This window comes from Sus scrofa, chromosome 7, assembly GCF_054392235.1.
Source record: "Sus scrofa isolate SSC_HxYL_T2T_F1_AM1 chromosome 7, Sscrofa_HxYL_maternal_Yorkshire_Landrace_v2.0, whole genome shotgun sequence".
In the NCBI taxonomy this organism is placed as follows: domain Eukaryota; kingdom Metazoa; phylum Chordata; class Mammalia; order Artiodactyla; family Suidae; genus Sus; species Sus scrofa.
Window position 1 is genome coordinate 73,342,483 of NC_139389.1, and position 26,798 is coordinate 73,369,280.

Sequence of the window (26,798 nt, forward strand, 5' to 3'; positions counted from 1 at the left end):
GTGGGTGGAGCGGTTGGTAAACAGCAAATGCCGGAACTGAAGCGTCGGGGTCAGCGATGGACTGGAAAGAAATTCTGCGCCGGCGGTTAGCGATGCCCAACACCGGTCCAAACAGTGAGTTTGGGAGGGGCCGCCCGCAAAAAGAGCCTGGCTCTAAACTCCCGGAGGTGGGAGGAGGATGGGCAGGGGCAGCTCCTGGGAGCCGCGCTTTCCTCTTGGGTAAAGCCTCTCCTGACAAAGGAGGCTGACTGGAATGGGTTTAGGAGCCAGAGATGTTTGATCCACATTTCCCTGGCAAAAGATTTGTGGGAATAAAAAGTTACCTTAGCCACTCACTTGGGTGGTCCAGACCTAGACTTGTGAAGGATCATTGAGAATCCCGACGCCAACAACCCTTCTATCCTACCGGGATCTATAATCCATTGCTCCTGTAGATTTTTATTTGCCACACTTTTCATTTTTCTCCTTAATCCATTTTAGACTTCATAATCCACTTTTCCTTGTCTTTTCCTTCTACTTCATACTTACTAACTTATCAGCCTAATTAAACATCGTTCCTATTCCACATCTGCATCCAGGGCAGCTGAAAGTGATTGGAGAAAAATGGAACCATGGTGAACTGCCTCGCTTTTAATTCGTGTAACTTAAAGTAGGTGTTTTGAAGTTCATTTACACTTCTTCCGTGTTTCCCTAAAGTCAGGTTCCTGCAGTCTATGGCAGTTCTTTCTCATCTCCCAACCTCCAGTCCTCCAGTATGTCCTACTTACTCCTTACTTCTAGCTGATGAGCTAGTATATGTATTTGAGAAAGTAGAAACAATCGAAGAAATTCACCTGTTTCCATTTTACCATTTCTGTCACCATCCCCCCATAGGTGACCTTAAGATAATAAACTGGCCATGCTCCTATTTGAGACAGTCCCTCTGCTCCAACACTAGATCGTGTTCCTCTATTTTATTCATTGACTTCATTATCCTCTCATGCATCATCAGATTTTCTTTCTCAGTGGATCATTGCCATCAGCTCTGACAAACATACTGTAATGTCACACATCATTACTAAAAAAAAGAAAAAAAATCATTTGATTTCACATCCCCATCCAGCTTTTGCTAGTAGTGTGGTAGTGTTTCTTTTCCACCTATAGCTCTACCCCATTTTTCTGCTCCCCTTGTAGCAACACTTGATTAAAGAGTTGTTGGGTAAATCTGTACTGGTCTCTAATTCCTGCTTGTCATGATAGTCAGTGATCTCCATGTTGTTCCAGTGCTCAGTTTTCCTCATATTACTTGACCTGCTCAGCCCCTGCCAGGGACATAGTAGTTCACTATCTCCTCTCACAGGTACTTTCTTGTCTTGGTTTCTAGGACACACTCAGTTTTCCTCCTACCTCACCAGTTAGCCCTTCCCAATCTGCGCTTTTCCTTCCCCTCCTCCCCTAGAATTTAGCATTTGAATGCCCGAGGCTAAGTTCTTGGTCAGCATCTTTTCTCTATTTACCCTCACTTTCATGGTGAAACTATCCAATCTTATGGCTTTACATTCTATATGCTAATGTCTTCTAAACGTGTATCTCTCCCCTGGACCACTTCCCAAATGCCAGATTCATGTATTTAATTGCCTACTAGACATGGCCACTTAGATCTAATAGGTATCTTAATCTCTTCCAAAATTGAACTCCTCCTCTCCTTCCTAACTTGCTCACTCATAGTTTTCCCCATCTTAGTTCCAGGCATTCCCATCTGCTCAGTTCAAAAGCTTTGGAGAGTGGAGTTCCCATCGTGGCTCAGTGGAAACAAATCCAACTAGGAACCATGAGGTTGCAGGTTCAATCCCTGGCCTCGCTCAGTGGGTTAAGGATCCATTGTTGCCGTGAGCTGTGGTCACAAATGCTGCTTGGATCTGGCGTGGCTGTGGCGTAGGCCAGCAGCTGTAGCTTTGATTAGACTCCTAGCCTGGGAAGCTCCATATGCTACAAGTGCAGCCCTAAAAAGCAAAAAAAAAAAAAAAAAAAAAAAAACCCACAAGAAACCTTTGGAGATATCTTTGATTGCTCTTATTCTCTAGTACCAGCATCCAGTGTGTCAGCAAATCCTAGGACTAAAAAGAAAATACATCCAGAATAAATTTATTCCTAACCACCTCCATTGCATCCACCCTAGCCCAGGTCACTACCATCTGTCGTCTGGTTTACTGCATTAGCCTCCTGATTGCTTCTGGTGACTCTCTCCCTCACCAGCATAAAACCCATGCCTGGCCCCACCATTTATCAGCCTTCCCTCACCGCCTACTGTTCTCTCTGGCTCATTCTGCGGCATTCTCACTAGTCACCTCTCTCTTCCCTGCACACACTAGGCACACTCACATTTGGCTGTTTCCTTTGCTTGGAATGCAGTTCCTCAGGCTACCTGGATAGCTAGCTGCCTCATCTTTTTTGTTGTTGTTGTTTTTTGGCTCAATTTCATCTGAGTGAGACTTTCCCTGACACTCTGTTGAAAGCTGCATGTGTGTATGCACCCATCCACTCACATATATACTTGTATTTCCCTAGAATAGTTGAATGATAAAATGAAAGTGACTCTTGGGATTTGGGCTCAGGTGGCTGGATGATAGTGGTACCATTTACTGAGGTGAAAATACAGAATTAAAAGAAAAGTAGTAAGGTAAAGGATAGAGAAAGTTATTCTTGGTGTGTTAGAGCATGAAGATGAAAATACTTTGCTTTGAATATATGAGTTGAGGGGTCAAGAGCAATGTCTGAGTTAGTTACTTAGATTTGGGACTTATGAAGTTAAACTCTAATAATAGCCACAAAAGGGTTAGGTTCATCAGCAGCATCAAATTTTAACAAAGAAATCAAGGACAGGTGTTTCTATTAAACTAAGCAGTTAGGCCATATGTTGCCCTGGCAGTTTGCATAGAGTGCTAGGAGCACAAGTAGGATTGCATGAAGAGGAAGTGAGAGGAAAGAGATAGCCACTTGAAAAAGTGGGTGAGAAAGAAGGAATCATGTGTGGCAGTAGGTAGAAAGGAAGGCATTTTTCGGGGAGAGATGAGAGAATGAGGGGTTGGCCTTGGGTGAGAGAAGAGCTACCTCTTCTCCTGAAACTGACAGGAAGAAAGTAAGATGCAGATTTGATACCTTCCCGTCCTCCCACTTAGTTTAGATGTTTGTGGGTGTCTGTGGCCAGGAGACTCAGTTGTTATGAACTGGGAAGGATTCTCATCTGTTGAGGGCGAGCACAGGGGGCTTGTTTTGGAGCAGTCACTCACCAAGAGGAATAAGCAAGAGGACATCACAGGCCAGTTAAAAATGTACTGATGTTTTTGAGAGGCTGACTTAAGGATTAGTAACATGAAATAAATTCGTGAGACCAGATATTTGCAAAATTGTGCAGTTTTCTCCAACACCGTTGAGCCATGATAAACTGATTATACAAATGATCCAAGATTAAAAATTAACAAGGCAGATGTGCAGAAATGCAGACAGAAGAGTTTCAGGAAACAGCTACAGGCATGTTGAGAAGAAGTGAGACCAGGAAGAAGAAAAACTTTTGAAAAAACATCACAGAATTGATCTCAGGGAACCTGAAGTGCAGTGAGGTTTTGGATAACCAGAAGGAAAGAAAATTTTTGAAAGTATATGAGAGTTTAAGATTTCAGAAGGGGAGAGTTCCCTGGTGTCTCAGCATGTTAAGGATCCAGTGCTATCATTGCTGTGGCTCAGGTTCAGTTCCTGACCCAGGAATTTCCACATGCCAAGGGCATGGCCAGAAGGAAAAAAAGAGATTTCAGAAGAGGGGTAGATAACATCTGTGGTCTTTCTGAGTGACAGGGTAGAGTAGGGGTGAAAGTCTTCAGAGTGGAGGGCTCACAATCACCCACATAAATGTTTATTCTTCCTTGAATAATAGCACCCTGCAGTGTGAGCTTCAGATGAGAAGGGTTTGCCTTCAGTAGAGGAGCAGTGATTACAAAGCTGAATCTTCATAAGCTTGAGGGCTCTATTTTCTCACAGCTTTAGCCCCAGTGTCTAGTACAGTGTTCTGTACAGAGTAGGTGCTCAGTAAATACTTTTGATTGAATGAATTAGAACATGTCAGGTCTGTGAAAGGCAATGACTTGAGTAAGAGACAAGTATAGTGATAAAAAGAGGTGGGGGATATGATTTCACATACATGGGATTTAGACAAACATACAGCACAAATGAACAAAACAAACAAAAACAAACATGTAGATACAGAAAACAGTAGTGGCTACCAGAGGGGGAGCATGGGGAGAAGATTAAATGGGTAAAGAAAATCAACTATATGGTGACTGTACAAGCTAAATCCTTGGCAGTGAGCATGTGTGTGTACAGAAATAAAAGTAGAATGTTGTCCACGTGAAACATGATGTTGTAAACCAATGTTACCCCAATAAAAAATAAATTAAAAAAAAGTGCGAGTTTCCATTGTGGTTCAGTGGGTTAAAAACCCCATTGGTATGCACGAGGATTCGGGTTCAATCCCCAGCCCCACTCAGTGGGTTAAGGATCCAGCATTGCTGTGAGCTGCAGTGTAGTCAAAACGCAATTGTGACGGCCTTTTTTGTACTATAATTAGAACATAGTGTATCAATATCTTGAAAAAATATTGTTTGATTTTTAAAAGTGCTACCCCCCAATCTGTTTCATTACCAGAAAAAAAAACTGAACAAGAATTAAAAGATGAAGAAATGGATTTATTTACCAAATATTATTCAGAATGGAAAGGAGATAGAAAAAACACAAATGAATTCTATAAGACCATACCCCGGTTTTATTACAGGGTAAGTGGTATCTAAGTAAATATGTTGTATAGTATATAGATGGAATGTGATAATCCAACAGAATCAAGTAATAAATGTGATAATAAAAATAATCCAACAGAATAAGTAAAAATAAATAAATGTGATCATAAAAATAATCCAACAGAGGAGTTCCCGTCGTGGCGCAGTAGTTAACGAATCCGACTAGGAACCATGAGGTTGCGGGTTCCGTCCCTGCCCTTGCTCAGTGGGTTAAGGATCTGGTGTTACTGTGAGCTGTGGTGTAGGTTGCAGACGCGGCTCAGATCCCGAGTTGCTGTGGCTCTGGCATAGGCCGGCGGCCACAGCTTGGATTAGACCCCTAGCCTGGGAACCTCCATATGCCGCAGGAGCAGCCCAAGAAATGGCAAAAAGACCAAAAAAAAAAAACAAAACAAAAAAAAAAACAAAAAAAAAAATCCAACAGAATATTGGATTATTTTCAGCTTTCTATAAGACTTAGGTTTACCTGGCTGATCACTTTTTACCTTCTTTTACTCATAAGATGTAAAATGTCTTGCTCAAGGCTAAATTGAGGAGTTCCCATCGTGGCGCAGTGGTTAACGAATCTGACTAGGAACCATGAGGTTGCGGGTTGGGTCCCTGCCCTTGCTCACTGGGTTAACGATCCAGCATTGCCGTGAGCTATGGTGTAGGTTGCAGACGCGGCTCGGATCCTGCGTTGCTGTGGCTCTGGCGTAGGCCGGTGGCTGCAGCTCCGATTGAACCACTAGCCTGGGAACTTCCATATGCCGCGGGAGCGGCCCAAGAAATAGCAAAAAAAAGAAGAAGAAAAAAAAAAAAAAGGCTAAATTGAAAAATACATTGAGAATGGAAAATATTGAGTTACACTTAATTGTATGTTTCCTTGTATGAAAATAGTAAAGGGAGATTTGAAGAGGGTTATAGATGAAACAGTAAGACTTTAAGAAAGCTATTGACAGCTCAGATGGAAGGCTACTATATCTCTCCCAGCCTTTAAAGGATTTTATGACTAATCCACATTTCTCATGGAAAAAAGGAAAAACAGCTGAATAACATTGCCCAGAAATATAAACATTTTACATGAATCCTTCTACATATTTCTGTATATGTGTGTGTGTTTAATAAAAAATGGGACCACATCATACATATTTTTTTTTGCGTTTCACACTTTCTTAACCAGAGGCATTTAGACAACTGAGAATTTTTGATAGTGTGAGGGAGCAGGAAGGAAATTGATGTTTTCTGAATGTCTGTGTATTTCAGAGCACTTGTGACTCATTATCTCGTTTTACCAGGATTATGAAATCGTGTCGTACTAACCCAGGAACAGCCCTCAGATGTTGATGTTACCACATTCCCAGGATTCAACTTTCTTGTACTTCCAGTTCCAACCTGGAGGGTTCCTGAGGGAACCCCCTTTGCCCTTATTTTCATCATTCTTCACTGACCTCTTCCAGATCCCAGATGTGGATTTGTGGGACATTCTTTCCCTTGTTTCTTCTTCCGCTCCACTGCTTCATAGAAACCCTGTCATCGTTGGTCACTAGTTCTCTCCTTGGCTGACTAGCTGGTTGACTAACCATGATTGTGCTCTGGGAAGAGCACAATCCCAGTCTCAGCCCCAGCCTACCTTCCTAGCACTTCTTCCTTTTCCATCCCTTTTGATGGGAGAAATGCCGTCTGAGTTCTTAGAAATGAAAACTGAAAACCATACCCCCCAATTTGGACTATGGGTTATGTAGCTACATTTAATGGGGCAAAGATACAGAAAAGGAAGAAGGAGTCCTCAAAGCAAATTGTTCGAAGTTACTGGAATGGGTCGTGTTAAAGCCCTGCTTATGGAAATCACCCCAGTGGGCAGACTCTCTGCCTTGGAGGCCATCTAATAGACATTGGCTCACCCATCTCCAAGAAGCAGGGTGATCCAGTCTCAGAGGGCATCCTTGGCTAAAACTGTGTATCTTCAGCCAGTCCTAATTTAATTCTGTATCAGGTTACAGTGGGAACAGCACTCTACAAATATAGAATAAAATTTGTGCTACATTGCATTGAAAAAGTGGAAACAGTGGTGGTCATAAAGTAAAATAAGACTGTGACACTTTCTGATACATTTAGTTTAGGGATGGTTATGCTACAATGAACATCTGTCATAGTACTTTACTCCTAGCAGTCACTAGACATAGCACTAAAGTCTCCTCAACTGGGAGGGCTACCTAACTACCCAGTAATGAAATGAGATGGAGAAGGGAAGATACGCTAAATCCCTGATGTCAGAAGACCTAGAGTTAAATTTTATTACTTTAGTTGTATGACTTTGGACAGGTCATTAACATTAGGTGTGAAATTGAGGGGACAGAAGGGTGCAGGGAACCAAACCAAACAACTAATAAAAAATTAAAACAGTTGGACCCCGAAGTCTTTGAATCTTGGGTCTGAGATTGACTAACTGCATGTGTGTTCTTTTTTTTTTTTTTTTTTTTTTGTCTTTTCAGAGCTGCACCCACGGCGTATGGAGGTTCCCAGGCTAGGGGTCTGATCAGAGCTGTAGCCACTGGCCTACGCCAGAGCCACAGCAACTCGGGATCTGAGCCGCGTCTGCGACCTACACCACAGCTCACGGCAACGCCGGATCCTTAACCCACTGAGCAAGGGCAGGGACCGAACCCGCAACCTCATGGTTCCTAGTCGGATTCGTTAACCACTGTGCCATGACGGGAATTCCGGAAGCCGTTTCTTACTCCTGAGTGGCAAGTCACTCCCTCATTCCACCCCCAAATTACACATGACAGCACTCTGGACCCAGGCAGCACTTGCCCTTCACATGTCCATCTGCCTCGTGGGGCTGCGAGCAAACCAGGGTGAGGGCTGTATTCAGTGCCAGGGCTCCTCACAGGGACCCAAAGACGGTTGCAGAGGAAACTAGTCTGCCCAAAATTAGGAGCGACTTTTTTTTTTTTTTTTGTCTTTTTGCTATTTCTTGGGCCACTCCCACGGCATATGGAGGTTCCCAGGCTAGGGGTCGAATCGGAGCTAGAGCCACCGGCCTAATACCACAGCCGCAGCAACTCAGGATCTGAGCCATCTACAACTTACACCACAGCTCATGGCAACGCCAGATCCTTAACCCACTGAGTGAGGGCAGGGATTGAACCCTTGTCCTCATAGATACTAGTCGGGTTCGTTAACCACTGAGCCACAACGGGAACTCCTGCATATGTGTTCTTAATAAAGTCATCTCTCTCTTGATGTCCTCATCTCTAAATTGAGCTTGATAAAATCCATCTCATGGGGCTAGTGGGATTAAATTAGAACATGTGTATTGATGTTTGGTGTATTGTGGGCACATACTAAAATGTTATGTTTATTTTTAAGTAAAAGTCTGTGGGTCTGAAAAAAGAAAAAAGAAACTTGGTGTAGATGGTTAGCTTTTTCCAGGCAGGGACTGGCCTCACTGATGACTGAATTCTCTGTGGATCTCTTTTTATTAAATGGACTTTTTAAGTACATGATGGCTTGAAGTTAAGCAAAAGTAAGGTACAAAAAGTAATTTTGAGGCAGTAGCATACATTGTTTTTTATAAGGCCAAATACATTTTACATAATCCAGTAGTCTAGAATTTAAGTGTAGAAATTAATTCTACAATATATTTTTAGCTGCCAGCTGAAGATGAAGTCTTACTACAGAAATTAAGAGAGGAGTCCAGAGCTGTCTTTCTGCAAAGGAAAAGCAGAGAACTCTTAGATAATGAAGAATTACAGGTAAGAATGGATAAAAGGTTGCTTTGGAAGTTACCCATTTTTTATTTGTACTGCGTATGTCATAGGGCATCTCAGGGTGCCTGAATGGAGCCAGTACTGCAGAGTGGCTGAAAGCACAGGCTCTGAAGTGATGGTTCCCACCAGAATCGGCTGTAAAGCTTGTGTGTCCCAAGGATAGTTTTGTTTCTTAAAAGTGATTTTAATGTGAGGCCAGAGTTGAGAACCCCTACTGCAAGGTCAGACTGCAAAGGTTTCAGTCCCACCTCTGCCCTGTGATCTTGGACAGTGGACTTAACATTTCTGTATTTCAATTCTTATCTGTAAAGCAGCGATAATAGTGTCTTTGACTTAATTGTTTGAATGTATGCTGTTGTCTGCAAAATCATATAAAATTACTTGAAAATTATCAAAAATTTCCTGCTGTGGTATGGTGGGTTAAGAATCCAACTGCAGCAGCTCTGGTTGTTGTGAAGGCTCAGGTTCAATCCCCAGCCCCATGCAGTGAGTTAGAGGATTGCAACGTTGCAGCTGTGGCTTTCATTCATTCTCTGGCCCAGGAACTTCCAGTATGCAGAAGGTGTGGCTATTTAAACAAAAAAAAGTTATCAAAAGTCAACATCCTATAGTTTTATGAATTGAAGAGGAACAATATATGAAAATTTTAGAACCTAGTAGGCACTCAACAAATGCTAGCTTTTTTATTGTTGTTAGTAATCAAAAGGATAATGGAAGATAAGATTCTTAACACTAACTCTCTGCTATCAGACTATCATCTTAATGGAAATAACACATTTGACCATGTCTTTAAATTTTGTTCTGTTGATTATAACACCTCATTTCTGCACTTCTCCCAAGAACTTGTGGTTTTTGCTGGACAAGCACCAGACACCACCCATGATTGGAGAGGAAGCAATGATTAATTACGAAAATTTTTTGAAGGTTGGTGAAAAGGCTGGACCAAAGTGCAAGTAAGAATGATATAATTACAAAGGAGTACGTTATGTTAAGAATTTTAAATGCCTGAAATAAATGTTAATAAAAATTTAAGTCAATATGATGATAATTTGGGTCAGCTTTTCATTAAATGGTAAAGTTTAATAAAATTATTTATACTCAAGAAAATTACCTTAGTATGAAGTTATTTAAAAAATAATGTAGTTGATTTGCAACACTATAGGCCCTCATTCTTAAGACAATAGACTTCAATGATGTATGACTTAATATTTTAAGTTTTGAATTATAGTTCTCACTTTGACTTTTTCCCTCTACCTTGACTTTTAATTGTTTGAATTTATGCTGTTGTCTGCTAAATCATATAGAATTCATTTTATATTCTATTGGCAGATGATTTAATCTTTATTTCCTTTCCTTAGGCAATTTTTCACAGCAAAAGTTTTTGCTAAACTCCTTCATACAGATTCCTATGGAAGAATTTCCATCATGCAGTTCTTTAATTATGTCATGAGAAAAGGTGATTTCATTTTCATTGTGCTTGAACTCCTCCTGTCTGGGAATTAAGTAGACTTTTGGTCAGTGCTTTTATATTTTTTTTTTTTTTGACTTTTTGTCTTTGTTGTTGTTGTTGTTGTTGTTGTTGTTGTTGCTATTTCTTGGGCCGCTCCTGCGGCATATGGAGGTTCCCAGGCTAGGGGTCTAATCGGAACTGTAGCCACCGGCCTACACCAGAGCCACAGCAACGCGGGATCTGAGCCGCGTCTGCAACCTACATCACAGCTCACAGCAACGCCGGATCCTTAACCCACTGAGCAAGGGCAGGGACCGAACCCGCAACCTCATGGTTCCTAGTTGGATTCGTTAACCACTGCGCCACGACGGGAACTCCCTGGTCAGTGCTTTTATAGTATCCCTTCCATGTTAAACAACTCTTTAGTAAATTTGAATAATAGAATTTCTTATCTTTTGACCAATATTTTTTTTTTATTATTATTACGATTCTCTTCTGGAACTTAATAGAGCTGAGATTTTTTTCTACCATACATTTGGGTTCATTATTATAGAAAAACAAACAAAAGCTTCATCTATCCTGAAGATACTAGCTAACTAGATATATCAAAAGCTGAACCAAGACTTTATAGTTATTTGAATCAATTTTAATTCACTGGTAATTTTATTTTACCAGTGTATTATAGGTTGAGTTGGCTAAGAATAGTTTCAAACTCAAAACCATAGCATCATACTCAAGAAGTGTTTATTAAATAACTTGGAGTTGTTATGTTTCCTGTAAGTTCCATAATGATCTCTCCAGTTCTTTGTGTACCATCTGTAACTAATATTTTGTTGTAGTAATTAACCTCACTAGAATTAAAGTTGCCTCATAGAAGACATAATGTCACACCTGTTTGGTAGAACACGAGTATTCTCAAGAGCATCAACTTTATTATCACTTAAGGCATGGTAGAATTCTTTATATCTGCAGTTAATTCTATGGTATATTTTGTTTTGAAAAACTTGTAGGTTAATGAGTAAGCATATATATGAGAGAAAGTATGTTTATAGAGTTATTAAGGAGTTCCTATTGTCCACAGCAGAAACAAATCTGACTAAACCATAAGGTTGCGGGTTCGATCCCTGGCCTTGCTCTGTGGGTTAAGGATCCGGTGTTGCTATGAGCTGAGGTGTAGGTCACAGATGTGGCTCGGATCCTGCATTGCTGTGGCTGGAGCTGCGTCTGTGGCATAGGCCGGCAACTGTAGCTCTAATTCAACCCCTAGCCTGGGAACTCCATATGCCATGGGTGTGGCCCCAAAAAAGCAAAAAAATAAAATTAAATTAAAATACAGTTTTTAAATTAGCTTGTCTCTCTATCTCCTTATATGTACAACATACAGATATGTTAAAGGATAGATCATAATTTATTTCATTTTCTTGTTTACGGTCAGTTTGGCTTCATCAAACAAGAATAGGACTCAGCTTATATGATGTTGCTGGTCAAGGGTATCTTCGGGAGTCTGTAAGTATTAACCTACTTTAATAACTATTCTAGACACCAAAGTGTTAAATAATAGTTATCACTATTAAATATTATCACTATTAAATATATCCTGGAAATTTCTGTACATTCAGGTTCTGGCCCTGGAACTTCCATATGCCATGGGCATGGCCAAAAAACAAACAGAAAGATTAAAACAAGTCTTTCTTGCCTTTTTTTTTCATGAATGGAAGCAAAAATTGAAAGAGAGATGAGGGAAGTAAGAGAAAAGCAATAGTATATCGCTGTAGTTGTGTTCAAAAGGGAGTAATTTTCCCTTCTCTCAATGAAAGAAAACATTTCTATCAAAAGAAATACTTCTCTTAACCTTGGCACTTGGCCTTTTGAAACCAGACCTTGTGTCTCTCTTAGTTAAATGACAGTGATTTCCAGAGTCAGCATCTATCATTTGAGTAGTATAGGCAAACCTTCATTCACTTACTAAATCAGCACATACTGAACACTTAATTTGTGCCAGGTACTCCTCTGTTCCAAGCCTTAACTCTTATGAAGCTTTTATTCTAGCATAGTAGTGAGGTAGACACTAAATTATAAACAACATGATTTCAAATACTTACAAGTTCTAAGGGAAAAATAAAACAGGATAATAGAAAAGAGAATGTCTGAGGCTGGAGCACCATTTTAGATAAGATGAAAGGGGTGCTGCTTTGAGATAGGGATTGAGTTTTAGCTGTGAAGGATGAGAAAGAAGCCAACCCAGTGAAGATGGAGTATAGAGGGAAGTTCAAGTTCAGGGTCCCCAAGGCACCGATAAACCTAACCTGTTCCAGGAGCAGAAGGGAGCCAGTGTGATTAAAGCATATGAGCAAGGGTTAGAATGACAGGAGATAAGTTGGGGAAGTAGGCAGGAGCCACATGTAGGGTCATTAGGCCATGGTAAAGAGCTTGGATTTTGAGACTGATGGAAAGCCAGAAGTTTTAGGCTGAATCTGTCAGGATACAGTTTACTTTTTGGTCTTTTTAGAGCCCTACCAGAGGCATATGGAAGATCCCAGGCTAGGAGTCGAATTAGAGCTGTAGCCATCAGCCTATGCCACAGCCACAGCAACGCCAGACCCAAGCCATGTCTTCAACTTGTGCCGCAGCTCACAGCATCACCAGATCCTTAATCCACTGAGCAAGGCCAAGGATCAAACCCACATCCTCATGGATAGTAGTCAGATTAGTTTCCACTGGGCAACAGTGGGAACTCCCAGTAAGAGTCCAGTTTTAGACACACTGTGTTTGAGATGCCATCTGTTCTGCAATTTAAATTATAAAGTATCTCAGATAAAATAGAAACATTATACTTTACAAAGCATAAAGCAAAAGTAACAAAATTGTTAAATGTAGGAAAGCTTGAGAGACTTAAATATATAGTCTTGGAATAGGAGAAGCCTTTCTAAGGATGACAAAGCTCAGAAGTCTGAAAAATATAAGTTCAACTGAATTTTTTAAAATATGGGGAGTTACCCTGTGGCACAGCAGGTTAAGGGTCTGGCACTGTCACTTCAGCAACTCAGGTCACTACTACCAGTTCCATCCCTGGCCTGGGAACTTCCACATTTTGCAAGTGCAACCAAAAAAAAAAAAAATCTAGGCATTCCCATTGTGGCTCAGTGGTAACAAACCCAACTATTATCCATGAGGATGTGGTTTTATCCCTGGCCTCGCTCAGTGGGTCAGGGATCTGGCATTGCCATGAGCTGTGGCATAGGCCTGCAGCTGCAGCTCCAGTTCAACCCCTAACCTGGGAACTTCCACAGATGCAGCCCTAAAAAGAAAAAAAGACTATAGAGCAAAGACCATCATAAACAAGTTAAAAGAAAACAAACTGAGAAAAGTATCTGAAACTCTGTCACAGACAAGTGGCTGGTTACCCTTTATATATAAAAAGCTCCTAGAAATCAAGAAAATGGCTTTTAATCCAATAAAAGGATACATTTTGCAAAAAGCAAAATACAAATGCTTCTTAATCACAGAAAAAATGTTAAGGGCACTTTAAGAGCAATGCCAAATAGATGTACATTAAAATATAATTTTTCACTTATCAGATCAGCAAGGATCAAAAAGTTTGATAATGCTTTTAATGAAGGAATATAAAATAGACCATGGTTTCCCAGACTTTTTCAGTTCACTGAGGTGCCCTTATTGTGTCAGTAATTTTTCCACAGGAAAATGGCCAAAAGAAATATCTAACAATTGCATTTATTTAACCAGTTAGTCCTAAACAATTCAGTGAAAATATTCGCTAAACTTAGCCTGTTAGCCATTTGAAACAGTGATGCATGTAAATCAAAAGAAAATCATATTTTTACTTTCTTCTTAAGTAACAATTACTAATGGAGTATGTGTGCCCATGGGGCACTGTCCAGCTGCTCAACCCTGGGTATTAGATTGGACAAAGTCATCCTCAGTTCCTCTTCCACACTGATCTTCATGTGGTACCTGCTTTATCACAGCAGCCAGCAGCAGTAGCTTTGTAAAGATTGATGTCAAAAGGAATAGATTTTGATCTGATGTTGACCTTGTTTCATAGCTCCAGCACATGGTGACAGGTCGTATAATACCCAACAGATGTCGCTGTGTTTCCCTTAAAAGTTCATAATATCCAGCTGCATCCCTGTGAGTTTAGTGTTTATTTTGCAAAAAGCAAAATACAAATGCTCCTGGGGCACAATTTGGGAACTACTGATACAGCCTTCACATTGCTGGTGGGAGTATAAAATGAATGTGGCCTCTGTGGGAAGGTGGGAAGTTTACTGATGTCTGTCAAAATTATAAACCTGTGTATGCTTTAACCCAGCAATTCTACTTACAGAAATTATATCCTGTATTCTCTCTTAATATCTATGAATGAAAATTTAGCTTTGCCCCTATAGGTTTTTTTTAGTGTTGCAAAATATTGAAAAGTCTAAATGTCCATCAGTAGAAGACTGTTTAAATAGATTACAGTACAATGAAATAAAGAAGTAGAAACTCTTTGAGAGTCTAAATGGAATGACTGCATAGTGTATTGTTAGGTGATAAATGCAAGATACAAAAGAATCTGCATGGTATGCTGCTACAGCCTTTGTTAAAAAAAAAAAAAGGAAGAGAAATATATATGTATTGGCTTCTATGTGCATCAGTTATTTCTGGAAAGATACATCAGAAGCTGATAAGTTCCCTCTGAGGAGAGGAAACAGGTGAGAGGGAAACTTTAATGAATGCTTTTTCCTTTTGAATTTGGAACTACATAGAATGTGTTACCTATTCAAAAATATGTCAAGTAAATAAAAATAAATATAGTTTCACCACTAGTAAGATAGGAATTTATTTCATCAATATAGTATTAATCTTCAATTATTATTAGGACTGAAATCATAGTCTAGTATCTAAGGAAGAAACAAGGTCAGACATTTAACACTTTAAAGTTTTATTTTGTTTTGTTCTTTCAGGATTTAGAAAACTACATATTGGAACTTATCCCTACTTTACCACAGTTAGATGGGCTGGAAAAATCTTTTTACTCCTTTTATGTTTGTACGGCAGTTAGGAAGTTCTTCTTCTTTTTAGACCCTCTACGAACAGGTAACAGAAAATCTTATCTAATTTAAATATTATGAGGATATCATTACTTCTAAATCTCAGTAACTAAAGTCTTAAAATTTCATTTATTTTCCTAACATGTCATTGCCATTAGTATATAATCTTTTGATGTACAGATCTTTTTTTTTTTTTTTTTTTTGTCTTTTTGCCATTTCTTGGGCCGCTCCCGTGGCATATGGAGGTTCCCAGGCTAGGGATCTAATCAGAGCTGTAGCCACCGGCCTACACCAGAGCCACAGCAATGCGGGATCCAAGCCGCGTCTGCAACCTACACCACAGCTCACGGCAACGCTGGATCGTTAACCCACTGAGCAAGGGCAGGGACCGAACCCGCAACCTCATGGTTCCTAGTTGGATTCATTAACCACTGCACCACAACGGGAACTTCTGTATAGATCTTTTGATTTACTTTCACCAGCCATAACTAGTCATGTGATAGTGGGTGTGTCACTTAACCTTTTACAATTTTTCATCTCTAAAATGAAGTATGAACTGGATGATCTGTGGTTCTTTCCAGTTCTAATAAACCAGATATTCTGCTATAATTTGCTGTCCCTTACAGGTAATATATTGGAGAATTATTCTTTTTGATGAAAAATAGGAATTGGGAGACAGGAGAACCATTTAGCCATGGTGTAGTTTTCTCTTTCACAAGTTAACTATCCTATATGAGGATCAGATTTGTAAATTTGGCTTCATTAGTAGGATGCTTTATCTGTTATTTTAACCTACTTGACTTAAAAACATGTAACTGGGGAGTTCCTGTCATGGCTCAGTGGTTAATGAACCTGACCAGAATCCATGAGGATGCGGGTTCAATCCCTGGCCTCACTCAGTGGGTTAAGGATCTGGCACTGCCATGAGCTGTGGTGTAGGTCACAGATGAGGCTTGCGTTGCTGTGGTTGTAACGTAGACTGGCGACTGCAGCTCCAGTTGGACCCCTGGCCTGGGAACTTCCATATGCCACAGGTGCAGCCCTAAAAAGACAAAAAAAAACAAAAAACAAAAAAACAGAACATGTAATTGGGACAGAGGAAGGGACAGAAGGCCCAAGTCAAAGTCCTTGATTCTCTTTCTTTCCTTGAAGCTATAAATCCATCACAGTATGGGGTTGCTGTCAATCTTCCCCCCACCCAGGGCATGTGGAAGTTCCCAGGCCAGGGATGGAACCCATGCCACAGCAGCAATCTGGGCCACTGCAGTGATAATGCTGGATCCTTAACCACCCACACCCAACGGGAATGCCTCTGTCAATCTTTTTTAAATGCCTCCATTATAAGCACATAGCTAATGGTTTTGACTGTTTATTTTGTGCCAAGTTCTGTGCTAAGCATTTTATGTAGATTCTTTCATTTGCTTCTAGTTAACTCCATAGGGAAGGTATTATCCACATTTTATGTGTGAAACAACTGAGAGATGGCTTGCGTATCTAGAAGTAGCATTTAAATCCCCATCTGTCTGCTTTTAACCATGCCTCTATATTGCCATCTATTCCAGAATTTCCAAGGAAAACTGTCGATAGTTTCCTTTTTTTGAGTAACAATATCATATCCATAATCACAAAAAAATTAACACAACTTTTTTTGGAATCTGGTATCAGTGTAGTTTTGGAATTTATCAATTGGATGTATATAGTTGGGGGTCTATAGATAGACAAACCTATGTAAGTTTTTCTTAAATATTCCTCATAGATTTCCCTTCTCACAGCAATATATGGTAAGAACTTTGGAGCCTAAGAGCCAGGAATCTTTAAAATATCAATTGTGTGGAGTTCCCATTATGGCTCAGTGAAAACGAATCAGACTAGCATCCATGAGGACGCAGGTTCGATCCCTGGCCTTGCTCAGTGGGTTAAGGATCCGGCGTTGCCGTGAGCTGTGGTGTAGGTCACAGACACAACTCAGACCCAGCGTTGCTGTGGCTGTGGCCTAGGCCAGGGGCTGCAGCTCTGATTAGACCCCTAGCCTGGGAACCTCCATATGCCACAGGTGTGGCCCTAAAAAGACCAAAAAAAAAAAAAAAAAAAAAAAGATTCAATTGTGTAATTGCTCTTCTAAAATAACACTTTTATGAAATTGAGTTGCCATGTTTTTAAAATTAAATAATTGTGTGTATCTTCTTTAAAGGGAAGATAAAAATTCAAGATATTTTAGCATGCAGCTTCCTAGATGACTTATTGGAGGTAAATATGTTTCCTAAACTCCTTAATTATATCACTTGACAGTCGCTATCTTCTAATTATGTTGCTATGTTCATTTAGTTAAGGGATGAGGAACTGTCGAAGGAGAGTCAAGAAACAAACTGGTTTTCCGCTCCCTCTGCGCTAAGGGTGTATGGTATGTTCCTATCAAAATGCTAAAATGTTTTATTATCCATTCCAGTTAATGTTTGATTAACTGGTGTTCAAAGGACACCAGTTTTATACATAAGTCAGTTTACCTTAAGATCAAAGTATTCTAATTACCTTAAGAGCCTCTTTCTAGATTACTGAATTTTACTTGTTTAAATACCAAAATTACATATTTTCATGACTCTTATTTAAGTTAGTACATTTTTCCTTTATAATAGAACGTAGAAAAGGTAGTTTGATTCTTGTTGACTCAGGAACATCATGAACATCACCTATGATCTTGCATTGTGATAAAATGCTACTCTCAGGGTCCACAGAGGGAGGTGTTTTAAGGCATGGTTTGCCCTTTTCTTGAATTCCATTAGTCTGTTACATTGTTCTGTTAGATGGTCTGATTTGTTTTGACAACTTTGACCTCTGCTTTCAAGTGCCAGCATTTCGGTGCTTTATGTGGATTGACCCCCTACCTCCATTTAGAATCCTGGGCAAGTTCTAAAAGTTTACAGACTGAAAACAAATAATGATGAAACAGTTCAAAGGCATGGCCTTTATGGTAGCTTGACTGGTTCTGGCTTAATGGTTGTTCTGATAAAGATGGCAGGGATAGCAGATGTCTACCTTAACTGTAACATAACTAGTTTAAACATCAGAATATTAACCAATAAAAATAACTTTTTGTTAGTGTTTATTCTTTTGTCTTTTAATTAGGATTTTATTTTGGTCTTAAATGTCTTTTTATCATCTTTCTTCCCAAGGCCAGTATTTGAATCTTGATAAGGATCACAATGGCATGCTCAGTAAAGAAGAACTCTCCCGCTATGGAACAGCAACCATGACCAATGTCTTCTTAGACCGTGTTTTCCAGGAGTGTCTCACTTATGATGGAGAAATGGTAGTAGTTTAAGTCTCTAGGTTTTAAAAATTTAGCTTCCCACAGTTTCCAAAAACCTTTTTCACTTTATTTTCATTGAAATATAGTTGACTTACAGTATTACATTAGTTTCATGTATACAGCATAGTGATTCAGTATTTTTATGGATTACATACTAAAGTTGCTATAAAATATTGATTATATCCCCTGTGCAAAGATTTCATTCTTCGTTATGGCTGAGTAGTGTGTGTGTGTGTATCATCTATCCATTCATCTGTCAGTGGACACCTAGGTTGCTTCTGTATCTTGGCTAATGTAAATAATACTGCTATGAACATTGAGGTGCATATATCTTTTCAAATTAGTGTTTTCATTTCCTTTGGATAAATATCCTGAGATGGAATTGCTGGATCATTTGGTAGTTCTATTTTTAATTTTTTGAGGAACCTCCATACTGTTCTCCATAGCGCTGTACCAGTTTGCATTCCCACCAATGTGCATGGGAGAATCCGCTTTTCCCCACATCCTTGCCAGCATTTGTTCTTTGTTGTCTTTTTGATGATAGCCATTCAGACAGGTATGAGGTAATAGCTCATTGTGGTTTTGATTTGCATTTCCCTGATGATTAGTGACATTGAGAGTATTTCCATGTGCCTCTTGTCTTCTTTGGAAAAAATTCCTATTAAGGTCCTCTGCCTGTTTTTTACTCAAAAAAAAAAAAAGGCTTTTTCTTTTCTTTTTTCTTTTTTTTTCTTTTTTTTTTTTTTGTGGGGGGTGCAGTTAGGGCCGTACCTGAGGTATATGGAGGTTCCCAGGCTAGGGGTTGAATTGGAGCTACAGCTGATGGCCTACGCCGCAGCCACAGCAATGCCAGATCCAAGCCGTGTCTGTGACCTACTTAACACCTCAGCTTATGGCAACGCTGGATCCTTAACCCACTAAGCAAGGCCAGGGATGGAACCCACAACCTAATGGTTCCTAGTCAGATTCATTTCCACTGTACCACAGCGGGAACTCCAAAAAAGCCTTTTTCTTGATGTGATACATTATTTTCATATCAGTGGTTAACAGTATCTTAAAAAGTATGAACTGATCAAATTATTTAAGATTTGGAGCCTTTGATCTTAAGGCAAATTTGCTTAAAAACATTACTTCCCTTGTGAACTCAGGGCAAATTGAAAATCTTAATATTCTGTTCACTTCATTGTCAGTGCACCTGTTGTGGAGGAGTGTGGACTAGTAAAAAAAGAAAAAAAAAATCTGAAAAAATAGGCAACTCTATTTACTACTTTCATATTTATCGTTCATTCTTTTCTTTTTTTTTTTTTTTTTTTTAACATATGGAAGTTTCTCAGGCTGGGGTTCAACTGGAGCTGCGTCTATGACCTACCGACCTACACACAGCTCACAGCAATGCCAGATCCTTAACCCACTGAGTGAGGCCAGGGATCCCACATCCTCATGAATCCTAGTTGGGTTCGTTAACTGCTGAGCCACAAAGGGAACTCCCAGATGGTTCACTCTTTAAATTACTAGGTTAGACACAGTAACACATGCCATGATTTAAATCTAGGAATCAGCTTGTATTACTCTTAAGTAGCTACCTTAATGGCTAAAGATTTACTAACATGCACCTGTCCTTTTATCACAACAGTGCAAAATGCTCCAGAAGAAAATTCTAAATAGCATTTTTCAGTCATCATTCTTGCTATTAAAAATGTGTTAAGGATCTAATAACTTTTCTAAACCAATAATGGTTAAAAAATGGTCATATTGTCAGAAGAGATTCAGATTTTAGGTTTTTATCATTTAGCTTTAGTAGTAGCTTCCTAAGAAAGATCATAGTTAGCCAACTGCAAAGGAAAAGGGAAAAAAGCCTCAGAAACTGCTCTGTGCCCACTGCTGTCTGTAGTTAATACCAAGGAGCTTGTAGTATGCTACTTCTGGTGAATAAAGAAAATCAGAAGCTATAGATAGCCATGCATGGAGTTTAGACCATGATGGGGCTACATCTGTAGTTTTTTTACTGCCATTTATGTAGCAAAGAATTCTTAATCTTTGCCTAAAAAAATGGAGTTCCTATTGTGATGCAGCAGAAACGAATCCAACTAGGAACCATGAGGTTGCAAGTTTGATCCCTGGCCTCACTCAGTAGGTTAAGGATCTGGCATTGCTGTGAGCTGTGGTGTAGGTCACTGATGCAGCACGGATCTTGTGTTGCTGTGGCTGTGGTGTAGGCCGGCAGCTGTAGCTCCAATTGGACCCCTAGCCTGGGAATCTCCAAATCCCGAAGGTGCAGCCCTAAGAAGCAAAATACATACACACATACATACATAAAATATAAATTTAAAAAAATTAAAATTAGCCTAAAAAATCTTTTTCAACATTATAAACATTTTTTTCTCAAGGGAGAATCTCCCAAGTACTTTACTTTTTTAATCAAAAAAAGGAATCTGTGACTGTCTCTTTTTTTGTAGAGAAAGCTTTCTGTTCTCTTCATGTCTTTTAGCCTTAATTTGTACTCTTTTGCCTCTTTGGATGGGAACATTGTCAGTTCTCTGTAGAGCATCTGGCATTCTTAAGATGAGTTGTTAGAAATCATCTTAATTAAAATTTTAAAAATATTTCAGAATGACCACACTGAAATGGAAATACAAATTTAGCGGCAGTATACAATAGCTTAGTCACTGTCCTGTCCATTCCAAAAGCATGATGAAGAAAATTACAGTGTTAACACAGCAAATCTCTCATAAGAAAATGAGCTGTGCAACCAGATCTGCCCTGTTCAGGTTAACTGCTATGTAGAAGTCATAGAGACCAACATTAAATGTAAAGATGAATTTCTCATTTCACATTTTTTAAAAATGTGCCACCTTTGATTACTATTCTGTAATTACTATTCTTCATATCATCAGAGATTCACTTAAAAAGTTAGTTACAAATAAAACCTCTATGAATGTTATTTTCCATAGGACTATAAGACTTACCTGGATTTTGTTCTTGCATTGGAAAACCGAAAAGAACCAGCAGCTCTGCAGTATATTTTCAAATTGCTTGACATTGAGAACAAAGGATATCTGAATGTCTTTTCCCTTAATTATTTCTTTAGGGTAAGTCTCATTTGTGTCAATATGTCTTTGGTATATAATTTAGTATAAACACCCTCTTCAGGAGTTCCCGTCGTGGCTCAGTGGTTAACGAATCTGATTAGGAACCATAAGGTTGCAGGTTCAATCCCTGGCCTTGCTCAGTGGGTTAAGTATCCAGCATTGCCGTGAGTTGTGGTGTAGGTCACAGATGCGGCTCGGATCCCGCGTTGCTATGGTTGTGGCATAGGCTGGCAGCTACAGCTCCTATTAGACCCCTAGCCTGGGAACCTCCATATGCTGCAGGTGTGGCCTTAGAAAAGACAGTAAGTGAGCAAATAAATAAATTACCTGCTTCAGTGACAATTTTATCTAATTTGTGATGTTTAAAATTTAACAAAAGGAAGTTCCCACTGTGGTGCAGTGGGTTAAGAATCCACCTGCAGCAGCTTGGGTGGCTGTGGAGGCATGGGTTTGACCCCCAGCCAGGCATAGTGGTTTAAAGAACCTGGCATTGGCACAGGTACAGCTCAGATTCAATTCTTGGCCCAAGAACTCCACATATGCTGTAGGTATGGCCATAAAAAAACACTAAATTTTAAATAATACATTAATTTAATAAAAGGGTTTATATAGCAAATACCAGAGGAATCAAGTCTGATTTTAGTTTTGTTTTTTCTATTTTTCAAAATAAAAATGGGCTAAATCAATGCTGATTTGACTAATTGTTGAATACTAAAAGAGTATATAAATACATGTTCAGGAGCTTTTAGCCAGTGGCAATACAGACATGCCTGAGAAATGCTGTGCTCTTGGTGGTCAAAACCTATGTAAAATTCTGTAGACGCTTTAATTATATAGTTCAAAAAAGTTAACTCCTTTCACAGAAGTTTTGCAGACCTGGTGGCTGTAGATTCTTTGAATTGCTCTGCTATAAAAAAATACAAATTTAAAAATTGGCTAGAATTTGGGCTGCATTGCAGTGTGAAATAGATTTACTGAAATACTTAATCTGTGCCTTAGGTGGTCTCAGAGAATAGCATGAGAACCTCTGAAGGGGTATTTGGTTATATTTTGTCTGATAAGCATTCAGATGCAGCAAGTGTAAACGTAGGAATGTCTACCCTTTTAAAATGAATTATTCCTTTGTTTGTGGGGTTTTTTTTGTTTGTTTTTGCTTTTTAGGGCCCCATTTGCGGTATATGGAGGTTCCCAGGCTAGGAGTCGAATTGGAGCTAGAGCTGCTGGCCTACGACACAGTCACGGTAACGCCAGATCCTTAACCCACTGAGCAAGGCTAGGGATCAAACCCGAAACCTCATGGTTCCTAGTCAGATTCACTTCCACTGGGCCACACCGGGAAGTCCAGTTATTCCTTAGTTTGAATGGTGACTTTTCCACTTGATGGAATGATTTTGTACAGTAGTATTCTACTCCATTGCCACATTTCTATTGCTAGTTTTTAGAAGACCATGTGATTTTTAGTTTCGGGGGAGTTTTTTGGTTTTGTTTTGTTTCTTGTTTTTGGCCTTGCCCACTTTGGCATGCAGAAGTTCCAGGGCCAGGGATCAAACCTACACTATAGCAGTGACCAGAGCCGCAGCAGTGACAACACAGATCGTTAACCCAAACCATGATTTTTTTTATATGGTTAAGATCAATAGTTGGAGTTCCCATTGTGGCTCGGTGGTTAACGAATCCAACTAGGAACCATGAGGTTGCGGCTGTGTTGTAGGCTGGCAGCTACAGCTCCGATTGGACCCTTAGCCTGGGAACCTCCCTATGCTACGGGTGCGGCCCTAAAAAGACAAAAAGACCGGAAAAAAAAAAAAATGGTGAAGGTATGAACAGTGTTCCTGGAAAATGGGAGGAGCAGGTCATAACTGCTAGGCCAGGCTGAAGGCCCATCTGGGGTTGGAGACCATTCCTTTGTAATAGCAACTTGTATTCTTCCTTTCTGAAGTTCTGTATAGCTAAGGTATAGGTCTAAAAAGGTCGATGGTTATACTAATCTAGTGTTTAGGTTTTGCTCAATAGATGTGAAGCAAGGTCAAGGAATTTGAGAATCTTGGGAGTTCCCTGGTTGTCTGGTGGTTAGGACTGAGCGCTTTTACTGCTGCAGCCCTGGTTCAGTCCCTGATCTGGAAAACAAGATCCCATCGTTGGACACCACAGCCAAAAAGAATTTGAGAATCATAGCAAGAGTGGTTAAAACAAAAAGGCCTACTGTCTGATAGGACAGAAAATGGGAAATGGGACTAGAAAGGGTCATGGGACAGGATGGGGAATGTTGTGTGTTTTATTTATTTACAGATGTATTTCTACTAAATACAGGCCATACAGGAACTAATGAAAATCCATGGACAGGATCCTGTTTCATTTCAAGATGTCAAGGTTACTTTTTTCTTTAATATACATAATACCAGATAATCACTTGTATTAAATGAACTTTTTACCTGAAAGCAACTTGTGAAATACTGAACCAAATCAAGTATTTTCTGTTACTTGTTCTGATTTAATATTTAACTCGTTAGATACTGAGACCATAATTGGATTTGTGTAGTTTAAGATTTTAGTATTGTTGGCCTTATGTTCTCATTTCATTTTGATAAAAAATCAAGAGAATCTGAACAGTCTGCATCCTGTGCCAGTCTGTTCCACTATAAACTGAATTTTTGAGGACTGTGTTCAGGTACTTCTTTAGTCTGATACTTCAAGGGTTTGCTTACTTTGGTATTATTTAGGAAGACCTCAGTGCTACAGTATGAAAAGTACCACTATTTGAAACACATGCTGCTACTTACCATTTTAGGTATCAGACTTTCATCAGCTATGAAACACATTGAGTCTCTAGTACTGTTTCAGGTGGAGTAATTTCATAAAATAACCCATCTAACTTTAACCAAGTAGCGTAAGATGAAGGCCTGTTTTGGTTCAATATAAGTGAGGCAAATCTGAAATTATGCAACTGGCAACTTAGGAACTAGTAATTTTAAGCTGCCATCAACCTGGAAGGTGAAGCTTCACATACATGCAAGATTAAAAGTTCATACATTTTGTTTACCTGAATTGTTCCAATCTTTTAAATGCAAGTTGCCTCCCTAAATGCTATTAAATACTGGGTGGTTTTACTACCAAAAAAATTAGAAAGCATGTACTAATTCCTTGTAAATAATTTTATAGTACGCTGAGGTTCTTCCATCTACTCTAATCATCTTTAGCACAATGTGGTGTCACTGTGGATGACTGGTTCTTTTTTTTTTTTTTTGGTCTTTTTAGGGCCACACCCCGCATATGGAAGTTCCCCGACTGGGGGTGGAATTGGAGCTATAGCCTCAGGCCTACACCACAGCAACACCAGATCTGAGCCACATCTGTGACCTACACCACAGCGCACGGCAGCAGCGGATCCTTAACCCACTGAGCAAGGCCAGGGATAGAACTTGCTTCCTCATGGATACTAGTCAGATTTGTTTCCACTGAGCCTGACGGGAACTCCTGACTGCTTCTTTAATGCCACACTCCCACCACCCATTCCAAGTCCAGAGTGAAATGTTGACATCATTATTGGAAATGAAGCTTTGTCACTGTATTGGTTCTAAAGCAATTAAGTTTTTACTTTGAGCTGACTTGGCACTTAAATCAAGACCTTGCTTTACCACCAATTAAGACAACAAAAAAATAAGTAGTTAACAGGTGTTCAAAGAACAGCACATTCGATAGTTTTGGTATTAGCTATGTAGCTTCAGTTAAGCTCTGAGCTTCAGTTTCTTTATAAGACACACTCAGGTATAACTTGTTTTATTGTATTTTTTATAAATTGAAGGTTTCTGGCAACCCTAGTCAAGCAAATCTATCGATGCCATTTTTCCAACAGCATTTGCTCACTTCATGTTTTTGTGTCACATGTTGGTGATTCTCAGAATATTTCAAACTTTCTTGTTATTATATTTGTTATATGTATATGGTGACATGTGATCAGTTATCTTTGATGTTACTATTGCAAAAAGATTATGACTCATAAGGCTCAGATGATGGTTAGCATTTTTAGCCATGAAGTACTTAAGGTATGTACATTGTTTTATTAGACATAATGCTTTTGCACACTTAATAGCATAGAGTGTAAACATAACTTTTTATATTCAGTGAGAAACCAAAAAATTCGCATGACTCGCTTTATTGTGACATTGCCTTATTGCGATGGTCTGGAATGAACCCAAAATATTTCCAGGGGTATGCTTGTACCTAAGGAATCTTCCAGTAAAATTCGGTGTACATGTAGAAGAGGTGATTGCCTATTAAATGGGGAAAAAAAAAAAAAAAAACTGGAACAAAAAAATTTGCATAGCTCAAGTGCCAGCCCTGAATTTTATATCACTGTGTTACAGAAATTAAGTGAATCAGATAGCAGATGTTATTTTTTTTTCTCTTATAGGATGAAATCTTTGATATGGTAAAACCAAAGGATCCTTTGAAGATTTCTCTTCAGGATTTAATCAACAGTAATCAAGGTGACACAGTCACCACCATTCTAATTGATCTGAATGGCTTTTGGACTTACGAGAATAGGGAAGCCCTTGTTGCAAATGATAATGAAAATTCTACGGACCTTGATGATACATGATCTCGCAAAGACTAGACTTTATTCATTAAGATAAGTCTGAATGCTACATGTAAAACCTTTGAAGCAGAATCCTTAGAAATGGTCTAAATAAAACAGTTCATATGCCTATAGAATACAGCAAATGTTCTGGTTATTGGAATTTTGGTGGCAGTTGTCTAGAAGCAATGGGACCAAATTACGAGGTCATAAATTCTGATTCTAAGCGCTTAGCTCAAATGTGGCAGGTGTGATTTGGTGAAGAGAGGAGTCCACTTTAAGTCTGTATAATCTTCAGAAGTAAAAGGAAGTTTTCAGGTAATATTGCTGACATGAGTCATTAAGAATTTGAATATTGGAAGGATAGTTTAAATTCCACCATTTAACCTTGAATCTTCTTCTAAAGTATTAGGTATATCAAAGATTATGGACTTTCCCATTCATCAGAGTAAAGCCATTTCATTTCTGGGAAGTGGTTGGATATGATGTTTATTTTAACAGGATGTTTCAATAAAAAGTATTCAAATTATTAGTATTTTACTTTAATTAAAATCATTGGTATTAAAAGCCTGGGAGTTCCTGTTGTGATGCAACAGAAACAAATCCAACTGGGAACGATGAGGTTGTGGGTTCAATCCCTGGCCTTACTCAGTGGGTTAAGGATCCGGCATTGCAATGAACTGTGGTGTAGGTTGCAGATGCAGCTCAGATCTGGCGTTGCTGTGGCTGTGGTGTAGGCCAGCA

General features: G+C 39.3%; 1 protein-coding gene across 4 annotated transcripts; it reads left to right on the plus strand.

The window, feature by feature from the left end:
• On the plus strand, nt 1-26,195 carry PPP2R3C (protein phosphatase 2 regulatory subunit B''gamma). 4 transcript variants are annotated; one of them, XM_021099170.2, is made up of 14 exons: nt 1-114; nt 579-649; nt 4,678-4,805; nt 8,462-8,566; nt 9,422-9,534; nt 9,940-10,037; nt 11,467-11,537; nt 14,996-15,128; nt 17,274-17,329; nt 17,408-17,483; nt 18,253-18,389; nt 21,341-21,478; nt 23,789-23,848; nt 25,890-26,195. In XM_021099170.2, the coding sequence occupies exons 3-14, from the start codon at nt 4,713-4,715 to the stop codon at nt 26,076-26,078; spliced, it is 1,269 nt and encodes a 422-aa protein (XP_020954829.1). In that variant the 5' UTR covers nt 1-114; nt 579-649; nt 4,678-4,712; the 3' UTR covers nt 26,079-26,195. The 4 variants fall into 4 exon arrangements, 3 of the variants coding, with proteins under 3 accessions (XP_020954829.1, XP_020954828.1, XP_020954831.1); XR_014810676.1 differs by lacking the exon at nt 579-649 and having other exon boundaries at nt 18,253-19,156; nt 20,638-21,478; XM_021099169.2 differs by lacking the exon at nt 579-649.
• The last annotated feature ends 603 nt before the right edge of the window (nt 26,196-26,798 follow it).

What these genes read in the sequence shown, in the direction of transcription:
- PPP2R3C (XM_021099169.2), top strand. Translation starts at nt 57, where the DNA reads ATGGACTGGAAAGAAATTCTGCGCCGGCGGTTAGCGATGCCCAACACC. An exon ending in GCCCAACACCGGTCCAAACA is followed by an intron (nt 115 to 4,677) that starts GTGAGTTTGGGA and finishes TTTCATTACCAG; the next exon opens with AAAAAAAAACTGAACAAGAA. An exon ending in AAGGGTATCTTCGGGAGTCT is followed by an intron (nt 11,538 to 14,995) that starts GTAAGTATTAAC and finishes TTGTTCTTTCAG; the next exon opens with GATTTAGAAAACTACATATT.